The 13,533-nt window shown below is 41.3% G+C and overlaps 1 protein-coding gene and 1 pseudogene across 6 annotated transcripts in view; both read left to right on the top strand.

The window, feature by feature from the left end:
- LOC130281585 (sodium-dependent serotonin transporter-like) overlaps positions 1 to 8,728 on the top strand; it is a 526,811-nt gene extending 518,083 nt beyond the window's left edge. For all 6 annotated transcript variants that reach the window (XM_056528987.1, XM_056528978.1, XM_056529008.1 and 3 more), the window contains one exon: positions 6,508 to 8,728. In XM_056528987.1, coding sequence (XP_056384962.1) covers positions 6,508 to 6,588 — 81 coding nt within the window. In that variant the 3' untranslated portion in view covers positions 6,589 to 8,728. The remainder of the gene's footprint in view (positions 1 to 6,507) is intronic.
- A 4,169-nt stretch (positions 8,729 to 12,897) lies between these two features.
- LOC130343907 (U2 spliceosomal RNA) lies at positions 12,898 to 13,007 on the top strand (annotated as a pseudogene).
- Positions 13,008 to 13,533: the final 526 nt, after the last annotated feature.

The following is a 13,533-nucleotide window of genomic DNA, read 5'->3' as shown; positions in this document are numbered from 1 at the left end:
TGGTCACTGACTACAACTCTCAGCATGCCCTGTCTACTAACTTGTGAGCTCCCCTCATCCAGTTAAAACATATACCTCCTGCAACCTGATTACTCACAGTTCACACTGTCACTTGAGCCACTCACAGCTCCTGCTGTGTGCTTCCAACAGGGCCCACTGTCTCCCCCCTTACAGTGACCTGCTGTTTCCAAGGGAGAGCCCAGATCAGACTGAATCTCTCCCTTATTAACGCCTCCCTTCTCTGCTGCCTCATTCATTAGGCTGCAGGTGAGGGTTGCTCCAGAGTGAGCAAAGGAAATCCACCCTTTCCTTGCCACTTTATTTGCTTCAGACCACCGGGATAGAGCACCTGTGCCTGAAAGGCAGATTCCACCTGCCTTTCTTTCCTGTTGGACAACTCTTGTCCCACAGACACTGAAGACCTTGACACTTTTCTTTCTCACTCTCACCAGCCACCATGTACACGTCTCCGCTTCAGAGGATTCCCCACAGGGTTTCACCTCAGACTTCACTTCAGAGGATTTCCCACCTGGCTTCAGCTTCAGGGGGCTTCTCATACAGGTTCACCTCAACCTTAGCTTCAGAGGACTTTTCACGGGGCTTCACCTCAATCTTAGCTTCAGAGGACTTCTTACCGAGTTTCACCTCAATCATAGCTTCTGAGGACTTCTTTACATTCTGAGACTTCCGCCGCAGAAGCCTTTCTTGAGCCAATTCCACCATAACTTGGTCTCTGCTCTCTTTTAGGACTTTCCTGTCCTCTTCCATTTTCTCATATTTTTGCTGCTTACACTGGAGCTTAGCGGACTTCATCCTCTCATTATCAAGCAACTCTTTCAAGTCCCTGATAGTGTCTTCCGAAGACAGCAATTGTTTCCTCAACTGCTCATTGTCCGCCAGCACAACCTCTTGCTCGTGGGGTTGCGCTCCAAGCAAAACCAAGGCAGCTACGTGGGACCTTCTGCACTTCCAGGCTCTGCGCCAACAGCACTTTCGCTCCAGATCCTCTACGGCAACCAGCCTAACCTTGTAGTCACACCTTAGAGCGTGATATGCACTATACAGAAGACTCACTTCTTCCATCAGAAAAGTAACCTGCTTAGCCAGACTCTCCCCTTTATTCTTCTGGCAGATCACCAGACTGGGAGCGGGACAGTTCATCTTGCAGAGCCACAATGTCACTTTTGTGCAGCTCCATGACTTTTTCCAGTTGACGCTTCTGTTCCTGCTCATTCTGGAAGTATGCAAGCACTTTGTCCCTTTATTCTGTCATTCGCTGTACCTTTTATTCTGTTTCTGACAACTTCATAGAAACCAACTGCAGTGTTTCTTCAAAAACCTTGATCTGCTCCAGTTTCTTCCCCATTCCAGCTTGTCATTTCCGAGACCTTTTACTAACAGTGGTCTCCTCACTCTCGCTGTCGGGCCTTGAGTCATTCTCTTGTCCTCTATCAGACACTCGAGGCGACTCTTCTCCATCTCGTTTACTTAGGTCTCCGTCTGTGACTGTAAACGCAGCATCGAGCTCCACTGGACCTTTCTTCCACAACTTTGGCTTTTCCATAGCCCTCTCCGTAGCTTTACTTGCGGAGTGGTCTTCAGCTCCCCTAGTGGTCTGGTACACTCAGGATTTGCTTACTTTCCCCTGCAGTATAGTGCAAGTTAAGTGTTGTGAGCCTATCAGGTGTTCCTGCTCTAGCCACCTGACTATCTTCCCACAACTGTCTGAAAAAACAGAAAATCCTTCCCAAGTACTACTTCATACTCCATGGAAGGATCTATTGCAACCTTGTGAACTACAGTACCATAGGGAGAATACATACATACATCAACTGTTTTATAACCCAAATTCCAGCTTGCTTAGACATTTTAGCAGGGTCTGGCACTCTGCAGCTGGTCTTTACCAGACTTATCACACTTTTATGGTCTAACAAAACCATCACCTTGTTACCATCTACAGTGGGGATCAAAAGTTTGGGCACCCCAGGTAAAAATATGTATTATGTGCATAAAGAAGCCAAGGAAAGGTTGAAAAATCTCCAAAAGGCATCAAATTACAGATTAGACATTCTTATAATATGTCAACAAAAGTTAGATTTTATTTCCATCATTTACACTTTCAAAATAACAGAAAACAAAAAAATGGCGTCTGCAAAAGTTTGGGCACTCTGCAGAATTTAAAGGATGCACTGCCCCCTTTGCGAAGCTGAGACCTGCTAGTGTCATGGATCGATCTCAATCATCATCTGGGAAGATCAGGTGATGTCAATCTCAAAGGTTTTAAATGCCCAGACTCATCTGACCTTGCCCCAACAATCAGCACCATGGGTTCTTCTAAGCAGTTGTCGAGAAATCTGAAACTGAAAATAGTTGATGCTCACAAAGCTGGAGAATGTTTTCAGATGTCAATATCCTCTGTTCGGAATGTCATTAAGAAATGGCAGTCATCAGGAACAGTGGAAGTTAAAGCAAGATCTGAAAGACCAAGAAAAATATTAGACAGAACAGCTCGCAGGATTGTTAGAAAAACAATTCAAAACCCATGTTTGACTGCACAATCCCTTAAGAAAGATCTGGCAGACACTGGAGTTGTGGTACACTATTCTACTATAAAGAGATACTTGTACAAATATGGTCTTCATGGAAGAGTCATCAGAAGAAAACCTCTTCTACGTCCTCACCACAAAAATCAGCATTTGAACTTTGCAAATGAACATATAGACAAGCCTGATGCATTTTGAAAACAAGTTCTGTGGACCGATGAGGTTAAAATTGAACTTTTTGGCCGGAATGAGCAAAGGTACGTTTGGAGAAGAAGGGGAACAGAATTTAATGAAAAGAACCTCTGTCCAACTGTTAAGCATGGGGTGGATCAATCATGCTTTGAGTTTGTATTGCAGCCAGTGGCACAGGGAACATCTCACGAGTAGAAGGAAAAATGGATTCAATAACATTTCTGCAAATTTTGGATGCTAACTTTATGCCAACTGTGAAAAAGCTGAAGTTAAAGAGAGGTTGACTTCTACAAATTGATAATGATCCTAAACACACCTCGAAATCCACGGGGGATTACATCAAGAGGCGTAAACTGAAGGTTTTGCCATGGCTTTCACAATTTCCTGACCTCAACATAATTGAAAATCTATGGATAGACCTTAAAAGAGCAGTGTGTGACAGACAGCCCAGAAATCTCAAAGAACTGGAAGACTTTTGTAAGGAAGAATGGGCAAGGATACCTCAAACAAGAATTGAAAGACTCTTGGCTGGCTACAAAAAGTGTTTACAAGCTGGGATACTTGCCAAAGGGGGCAGTACAAGATATTTACTCTGCAGGGTGCCCAAACTTTTGCAGACGCCATTTTTTTGTTTTCTGTTATTTTGAAAGTGTAAATGATGGAAATAAAATCAAACTTTTGTTGACATATTATAAGAATGTCTAATCTGTAATTTCATGTCTTTTGGAGATGTTTCCATCTTTCCTTGGCTTCTTTATGCACATTAATACAAATTGTTACCTGGGGTGCCCAAACTTTTGATCCCCACTGTATGGGTCTGTAGGTGGAAAATTTAAAGCGTTATGATTTTTAGAAGGAGAGAGGGGAAAAACGAAAGTGGAAAAATTAAAAATGGCTCCGTCCTGAAGGGGTTAAGCTTACTCATTTTCTTACAAAAAGTTATACATTTTTTCATGTAGCAAAATAAAACCATACCTATTCGGTCATGCCCCTTCATGACATCACACCCTGCCCACTCAATGCAAGTCTATGGGAGGGGGCATGATGGCTGCTGCTCCCATAGACTTGCATTGTGGGGTGAGGCATAATGATACGAGGGGGCGTGGACGACCCCCGCAGCTTGCACACAATGTTCAGAACTTAATGTTATGAACACTGGCCAGTGGAGTACCCCTTTAAGGCAAAATTAATGTCAAGTGTATGCCAACATCCGGTAACCCATGGTAACTAACAGCTTGTTTAACCTCTTCAAAACCACAGGTTTTTTTTCATTTTTGCACTTTCATATTTTCCACCTCACCTTGTAAAAATCAGAACGCTTTAAATTTTGCACCTACAGAGCCATATAAGGGCTTGTTTTTTGTGCCACCAATTGTACTTTGTAATGACATCAATCATTTTCCCAGAAAATCTACAGTGAAACAAAAAAAAAATAATGATTTGTGGGGCCAAAAAAAATGCAATTTTGTAAATTTTGGGGGCTTCTGACTCTACATAGTGCACTTTTCGGTAAAACGGCCATACAATTAAAATGATACCAAACTTATATAAGTTTTATTTTGTTTTACTTCTTTTAAAAAAACACATTTATTAACTTTTTTATTTTTCCCCCACTTTTTTTAGTCCCCATAGGGGACTATTACATGCAATCATTAGATTGCATACACTGAGCAATGCTATGCAATAGCATATCATTGATTAGTGTTATCTGAGCTCGATTGCTCCAGCCTGCAGAGAGTAGAACATGAAGGCACAGATCGCATGGTGAGGAAGCAGGTAAGGATTCTCCCACCATCCTCTTAGCTGTTTCACGATTTCACCGCGGCTGTCCTGACTAGTCTGCTAAGCTAGCCGGGATGTCTTTTCTCCCATTTAAGATGCCATGATCAACTTTGATCGGGGCATCTAAAGGGTTAATACCGGACATCAGCCATCCGGTATTAGCCACAGGTCCTGGATATCAGCTGTCCGGTATTAGGCACGGGTCCTGGTTCCTGATGGCAACCAGGACCCACCGGGTATGAAGCAAGCTCAGCTCCTGAGCATGCGTCATATAACGGGAGCGGGCAATGAATGTAAATTTACGTTGATTGTCCTTAAAGGGGTATTCCAGGCCAAAACTTTTTTTTATATATCAACTGGCTCCGGAAAGTTAAACAGATTTGTAAATTACTTCTATTAAAAAAATCGTAATCCTTCCAATAGCTTCTGAAGTTGAGTTGTTGTTTTCTGTCTAACTGCTCTCTGATGACTCACGTCCTGGGAGCTGTGCAGTTCCTATGGGGATATTATCCCATCATGCACAGCTCCCGGAACGTGACATCATCATTGAGCAGTTAGACAGAAAACTTCAGAAGCTAATAACTATTGGAAGGATTAAGATTTTTAATAGAAGTAATTTACAAATCTGTTTAACTTTCCGGAGCCAGTTGATATATATAAAAAAAAAGGTTTTGCCTGGAATACCCCTTTAAGGGGTTAAAAACACACTGCACTAGCAGATTTTGTTTGCTTTTTAACATTAAAATAAAAGTGTGAAAAGAATCCCTTTTTGTTGGCAGAGGCCTGCTGGTGTTAACCTCTTAACCCTTAAGGACGGACCCCTTTTTACATAGGAGACCAAGCAAGAGGCTCAACTCTTAACCCGTAGAGGACACAGAGCGTACAGGTACAGTCCTGTCACGGCAATGAAGCAATCGCAGGAACTGCGTTCGCATCATAGACCACATCGGTAATGGCAGACATCAGCCTATGCATAGCACTGATCAGCATCTGAAATCCAAATATTGCAAAAAAATAGTCCCCTGTGGGAACAAAAAAAAGTGTAACAAAAAAAGTAAAAAAAAAGTTTTAATAAAAGCAAATAAGCCTCTCTAAGTAAAAAACTAGAAGGACCATATTTGGCATAATCGCGTGTGGAAATGTCTGATCTATTAAAATATTATGTTAATGAACCTGTACAGTGAACGGCATAAATGTAAAAAACACAAAAGTACAAAATTGCTGATTTGAGGTCACATCAAATCCCAGAAAAAAATAATAAAAAGTTAGCAAAAAGTAACATATACACAAAAGTAAAAGGTTGCAAAACTACAGATCACGATGCAAAAAATGAGCCCTCGTACAGCTCCGTACATGGAAAAATAAAAAAGTTACAGGGATCAGAAGAGGACAATTTTAAACATAATAATTTTGTTTCAAAAGTTTTTTTAGCGGTATTGACCCACAGAATAAAGAGAACATGTCAGTTTTTCCATAAAGTGCACTGTGTAATAACAAAAAAAAAAAAAAGTTACAAAATTACAGGTTTCTTATCAATTTCCCACCATAAATAATATTTTTTTTGGTTGCACCATAAATTTTATGGTGAAATAAAAAGGAGTCATATGGGTCTGTAACTGAAAAAATAAACGTGAAATAATGGCTCTTAGAAGGCAAAGAGAAAAAAAAAAAAACAGAAAAAAGAAAATTTCATGTGTCCACTGAGGCCAAAATGGTCTCTATCCATGTAGAGTTACAAGCGGCATGGAGTGGAGAAAATGGCACTAAGTTCAGGTAGTTATGTGCCAATTTAAACATGAGTACTTTAGAAAAGGCATTAAAGTGCAGAGTGCTGAACTACAGTAATTTTTTCAAAAACTTTTTTGTTAAGCTTTAAGGGATTAACCATTTTCAGTGTTGACTAATAATATGCCATTAGCAGTGCATAGTTATGCTAGACAATACCCTTTAATAAAAAAAATGAACTTTGTTTTGTTTCATTTATCTTCAGAGGCTGGCTATTTGTATCCGACCTGAAAATGTTGTGAAGGATCAGCAATCGGATTCCTTGTGCATGACAATGGCACCCTAGTTACACATCTTGGGCCCAAAGGTTTTTGTAGACTATCCTGAGAAGTCACAGGGAATTCGTCTATGGTGCTTTAAAAAAAAAAAAAAAAAAGTCCTCACTATGGGGTTTTGCCAAGTACAGTACTATTCAGAAGCTACTGCTGGAGGTACAACTATAAAATGCACATGTCATTTATATGCTTGTTAACAATTAAATGATGGTGCAAAAGCAATGTATACAGTGTGTGTTGGATGTGTGTCTGCTTGCATTACAGCGGGATAAATAGTAGGCATAATATCTAAACCCTTTCTTAAGTCTCTTCAAAATCTCTCCAAAATATATATTTTGATTTCTAATTCTGAACTGAATTGATAATTATGTAGATATTATGTATTGCAAAACTTTATTCAATAGCATTGGATAAAATGTTATGTTTCTGTCAATTATAGAAACTAGTAGAATGGCTAGAGATAATTTAGGATGATCCGAAAAATTTGTATATTGCATAGACTGTTACTTCTATACAAATATTTATGTATCTATTTTGAGAAGAATTGTACATGGCACGTTAGAGAACATCAGAATGAACTTGATTTGTTTTACTGAATTACTGTGCATCCGGTATTTATTAATGACATAAAAACATTATTAATTTATGCTCATAGATGCTGTATTGCTCCATATATTTGCAGTGTTAAATTTTACAGTACATACTGTATCATCCACATCAAGACAAATCTTTAATCTTACTATTGTTGCAATATAAAAGAAACTGTATTAAACATGGATACATAAGCAGAACATAGTGATATGGTTGAATGGTATTATACTTAATATTAAAATGCATACTTATATAAAGACACTATGTAACAAAGGCTTTCTTGCTACAAAAGATTATTTTTCTACATGATGTAAAGAGCAGCAATTATTGAACAGTGAGTACATACAGTCTCTGTAAAGTAAAGTTGGACTACCATTTCTATTATTTGTCTGTGATTTTAACATATTTGCAAATTAATTTTAAAAAAATTACCCCTTATCCCCAAAAATGCTTAAACGATTTGACAACTAGGCATTCCACTTCTCTGCAAACTGCTTTCCACTGCCCTTTTGTTAGATGAATTTCATGTCTATCAGCAAGGAGACCAAGATGGAAAATACAATATCAGGGAGGGCTTAGCATTTTTGCTATGTGCAGGAGAGTGCCAGGATGATGTGGATTATGTAAACTGGGCATCTAGACCTTCAGAATATCTATACTGTGCCTAAAAAGGTAAAACCAATACGTTCCTCTTACATGCATAGTTTTAGCCACCTGTCCTTTTTGTAAACACTGGTGTTTCTACTACCTACACAGATCTTCCTCGTGAATATATTTTCAACCCCCCCCCCCCCCATCCCTTTAGCTAGTCATCATCACCAGCAGCAGTTTACTGCTTAGACCAGAGCTGCTTTTCTGATATAACCTCATTCTTGATGTAATCCTTTCTGCTCACATGGAACCTTGCAAAGCCAATGCCTCAATAATCTACTTCTTCTTTCCCCCTATGCCATCTATTGCACTGCACTGTGTAAATCCAGCACATTGCTAGCCTGTTTAGACCAGTGCACTTTCTCCAGCACCATGGTATGGAAAAGGAATAGGTAGCTCTGTGATTGGCTAGAGAAGAGAGAGAAAATCCATGAGTGAGTATATGGGAAATGAAAAGAGAAATAGCGGTGTACAAAGGAGGGGGTTCTCAGGAACTCAGTAACAGCAGTAGGTAAGCAGCACTAAAATTATGTTATCACAACTTATGTTAACACAAGGGTTAATGCACATGCAGTTATTTTGAATTCTTTTAATAGTATTTTCTTGAGATAACAGATAGTAAAGAAAAGCATAACAAACATGGTAGACCTAGATCAAATATAATCTCCCGCTTGCAGTTGAGGACAGAACTGCAAAATAAAAAAACTGAATTCTTCATAATTCAGTCTTCAGAATTTTGATTGTCTACTAAAATGTTTTGAGTATTGTTTAATTGTATTATCCCAAATAAAGTGTTTAAATGATGCAAACTGTTGAATAGAGTACAATTTAAGTAACCTAAACAAAATGTGATGAATGGTATCTCAGACATAAATTGTAGAAACAACTATCAATAAAACCTTGACTACATGCTTATGAGTAACTACTGTGTTTAATATTTTTAGTATTTCTTATGTAAACTGAGCCATTTGTGCTCCAGATTTCTCCTTATTTCAGTTTGCTCTCTACCATGCGGTCTTGAAACCAATGTTACTATTAGCCAGACAAGTACATAGATTAGAAACCTATGGGCCCACATTTACTAAAGATTCGCATTTTACATACTTGTCTTTAGATAGCAGTGCAGTACTCTGCTCCTAATTTATTAAAAGGCACATGCCTTTTAAAGGGCTACCATCATTCTGGCCATCGGCAGGATACTGTGAAAATAAATTTGTAAAGCGTGGTAAAGAGAGCAGTATGGTTTGGTGATGCTTTCTCCTGCAGGGCCTAGTTGCCTTGTTACCATTGCGGAAGCAATGAATTCAAATGTGTGTCAAAAACATTTTACAAGGGAAAGTAAGGACATGAATCTACACCTCAAGCTGAAGAGATTCAGTGATACAGCAAGACTACAAATCAAACTATCATTACTTGAAGGCGATTGCTGTTAAAACTACAGGGCAATAATAAATGCTCAAAAAAATAAAGGGAACACTAAGATAACACATCCTAGATCTGAATGAATGAACTAATCGTATGAAATAATCTTTACATAGTTGAATTTGCTGACAACAAAATCACACAAAAATTATCAATGGAAAACAAATTTATCAACCCATGGAGGTCTGGATATGGAGTCACACTCAAAATCAAAGAGGGAAACCACACTACAGGCTGATCCAACTTTGATGTAATGTCCTTAAAACAAGTCAGAATGAAGCTCAGTAGTGTGTATGGCCTCCACGTGCCCGTATGACCTCCCTACAATGCCTGGGCATGCTCCTGATGAGGTGGTGGATGGTCTCCTGAGGGATGTCCTCCAAGACCTGACTAAAGCATCCGCCAACTCTTGGGCAGTCTGTGGTGCAACGTGGTGTTGGTGGATGGAATGAGACATGATGTCCCAGATGTGCTCAATCGGATTCAGGTCTGGGGAACGGGTGGGCCAGTCCATAGCATCAATGCCTTCCTCTTGCAGGGACTGCTGACAAACTCCAGCCACATGAGGTCTAGCATTGTCTTGCATTAGGAGGAACCCAGGGCCAACCGCACCAGCATATGGTCTCACAAGGGATCTGAGGATCTAATCTCGGTACCTAGTGGCAGTCAGGCTACCTCTGGCAAATACATGGAGGGCTGTGCGGCCCCCCAAAGAAATGCCACCCCACACCATTACTGACCCACCGCTAAACAGGTCATGCTGGAGGATGTTGCAAGCAGCAGAACGTTCTCCCCGGCATCTCCAGACTCTGTCACATGTGTCACCTGCTTTCATCTGTGAAGAGTACAGGGCGCCAGTGGCGGAATTTGCCAATCTTGTTGTTCTCTGGCAAATGCCAAACGTCCTGCACGGTGTTGGGCTGTAAGCACCCCCATCTGTGGACGTCGGGTCTTCATACCACCCTCATGTAGTCTGTTTCTGACCGTTTCAGTGGAGACTAGTGCTGGGCAGTATACCGGAATGAATGAATTATCAGCCGCAGCGGCTGTCCCCACATTGGGGAAATAATCATATGTTCTCCCCATCCTCCAGTGAGCCTTTAGCGCTTTAAATTAATGAGATGCGGGCCGCTGCGCTTTAAATGGTTAAGTTGCTGGCGCTTTAAATGGTTAAGTTGCCAGCCACCGGCGCTTTAAATGGCTATGTTGCCGGCCGCCTGCGCTTTAAATGGTTAAGTTGCCGGCTGCCAGCGCTTTAAATGGTTAAGTTGCTGGCCGCCTGCGCTTTAAATGGTTAAGTTGCCAGCTGCCTGTGCTTTAAATGAATGAGATGCGAGTTGCGGCAAGCTGACACCTCCCCCTGCAAGCGCTAAAAGCCTGGCTTTTAGCGCTTGCAGGAGGAGGTGACAGCTTCTGGCTCACAACTTAATAGTTTCCAGCGCAGCGGCCGGTGTGAGGTGGAATTTTGTTACCTCACACAGGCATCTCATTCATTTAAAGCGCAGGAGGCCGGCACCTTAGCCTTTTAAAGCGCAGTGGCCGCAAACTTAACCATTTAAAGCGCAGAGGCCGGCATCTCATTCATTTAAAGCGCAGCGGTCGGGGGGGGGGGGGGGGTTATCTGTTAAATACCGTGGAACCGCCATAACTTACAAAAATACCATGATATGCATTTTTGGTCATAATAGTGGAGACATGCACATTTGTGGACTGCTGGAGGTAATTTTGCAGGGCTCTGGCAGTGCTCCTCCTGGCACAAAGGCGGAGGTAGGGTTGTTGCCCTCCTAGACGTTTGCTGATGTACTGGCCTGTCTCCTGGTAGCGCCTCCATGATTTGGACACTACGCTGACAGACACAGCAAGCCTTCTTGCCAAAGCTCGCATTGATGTGCCATCCTGGATGAGCTGCACTACCTGAGCCACTTGTGTGGGTTGTAGACTCCGTCTCATGCTACCACTAGAGTGAAAGCACCGCCAGCATTCAAAAGTGACTTAAACATCAGCCAGGAAGCATAGGAACTGAGAAATGGTCTGTGGTCACCACCTGCAGAAACACTCCTTTATTGGGGGTGTCTTGCTAATTGCCTATAATTTCCACCTATTTGCACAACAACATGTGAAATTGATTGTCAATCAGTGTTGCTTCCTGAGTGGACAGTGTGATTTCACAGAAGTGTGATTGACTTGGAATTACATTGTGTTGTTTAAGTGTTCCCTTTATTTTTTTGAGCAGTGTAAATTCCAGGGTTCACTTGCTTTTTCTCTTTGAACTGTGGAAAGAGTACCCTTACTTTTACTTCCAACTGCAATGTAGTAATGGAATGCTTTGAGTTACAGACCACTAAGGCTATGTTCACACCTCAGAATTTCTGTGCAGCTTCATTGTCAAAATGTCTAAGGCTGAAAGTCAGAAGATTTATGAATTCAATTCTCTAGAGCCGAATGGCCTGAACTCGAATTTTGAACTTTTTGGATTTCTGTAGAGTGTGTCCCGCTCTCCCCATGGAGGCCCCCTTTTCTACTTAGGGGCCCCCATGGGGGAGCTGGACCCACTCTATCTTTGTTCTGCGTGACAAGCCATCCTTTAACCTTCCTGTATACTTTATTATATATATCAATAGCATTTTATTTTAATTTATGCACTTATTTTTTGTTTTCATATTTATTTTACATTTTTTATTTATAATCTTTTTATTTTTCCACTTTATTTCCATCTTTTACTTTTTAATTTTATTTTCATATTTTTAATTTTTTAATTTTTAATTTTAATTTTTATATTTTTATTTTCATTATTATTTTTATATCTCAGTATTATATACTCCACTGTGTGTTATATTTACCATTTCAATGTTTATAATATATATAATTATAATGTCTCCGCTGTCTCGTGGACACAGCTTCACATCAAGTTTATACCGAATCTCAAGGAAAGACACGCTGGTTTGCTTAACTGATGTAATCTTTACTGAGATATAATGAAAGTGGTAAAACTGTAAAACAAACATATGAAAGACAAATGTAAGCATGGCTATTCAAGTGCCTTACATTATGCATAGCTAATACATAGATAGGGTCTAACATGTGCTCACTTACTACACACTGAAAACACACATTATCTATCTACAAATGCCTAGCATCTCTCTATACAAGATAACTAACAATTCCGTACTCACAGGCTTTGGTATTTATCAGATTTGCAGTCTGTATTAGCTTTAAGAAGTCCTGTGGATCTGGTCACTGTGGTAGCTGGAGCTGGAATGAATTAGACATGCCGGAGCTAGCCCTATGCTTTAGAGAGAAGGCCCGCCTCTAGGCTTCAAGAAAATGGAGGGTCTTAAAGGAACAGACCCTGCTGAGTGCCAAGCATGTAAAATACATTGCGAAGGCAGCACACTCCCCACCTGGCATACTTTTTTGTTATGCCACTAACCCTTGGACAGAAGTAAAACTACTTCAGAAATTGGCCTTGCATACACTTTGGGAATGCCCTGTCTAACAATCCTAACTTCAACCTTTCTAACTCTAGCATCACTACTAGGATCAGTCCCCACAATGAGTCCAATAGGCCACTCGTTCCTGTGGGCCTGAGAGTCTTTCAGTAAAACAAGGTCTCCAACTTGTAAATTGGGCTTGTCATCTTGCCATTTCTTGCGTGGTTGGCTTCTCGGCCTTTTGGCTAAGATCAAGTGTAGTATCTGTTCTTATCAGTTTTTCATGCCGGTGTACCGTAACGCCGGTATGGGGCTGGTGGGGATGGGTGCTGCATGGAGGATGCAGGTGTACCAGGGCTTTCTGAGGAATTAGCTCGACGGCTGCCCCGATGTGACCTGTTCCCTCCGGGTCTCGCCATGAGGCTGAGAGGGTCTAGAGCCGAGGTACTTTTGTGCCTCGGGGAGTGGTGACCCCGAGGTGCCGAAACTCACTGGGAGGATAGACTCACTGAGTTGAAGCACGGGCACCATAATCTCTTCACCTTGTGGCACTCACCTCTTGATTCCCGGCCTTCTGGCTAGGATCAGAGAAATTTTTATAGATCCGGCCGGATGTCCGGGCAGTATATCTGCACACATTCACTTATTTATTTCCTTTTTGTCTCACTGTGTCACTTTTTGCGTGTTGTGTGTTCACAGGATTTGTCAGGATGCGGTAGCCCTTCTGGGTGTCCCTCCTGGCGGTCTAGGGGAGGTGTGTGTGGCCATTAGGTTCCGCACCTCCCTGCAAACACCCCGGGTACTCCTGCTTGGCAGGGTACCTACCGTAATCGGCTCTGCGGGCAGATACCTTGGCTAACG

Source organism: Hyla sarda, chromosome 1, assembly GCF_029499605.1.
Source record: "Hyla sarda isolate aHylSar1 chromosome 1, aHylSar1.hap1, whole genome shotgun sequence".
Lineage (NCBI taxonomy): Eukaryota > Metazoa > Chordata > Amphibia > Anura > Hylidae > Hyla > Hyla sarda.
The sequence above is the reverse complement of the archived record's forward strand: the minus strand, read 5'-3'. Positions and strand labels throughout refer to the sequence as shown.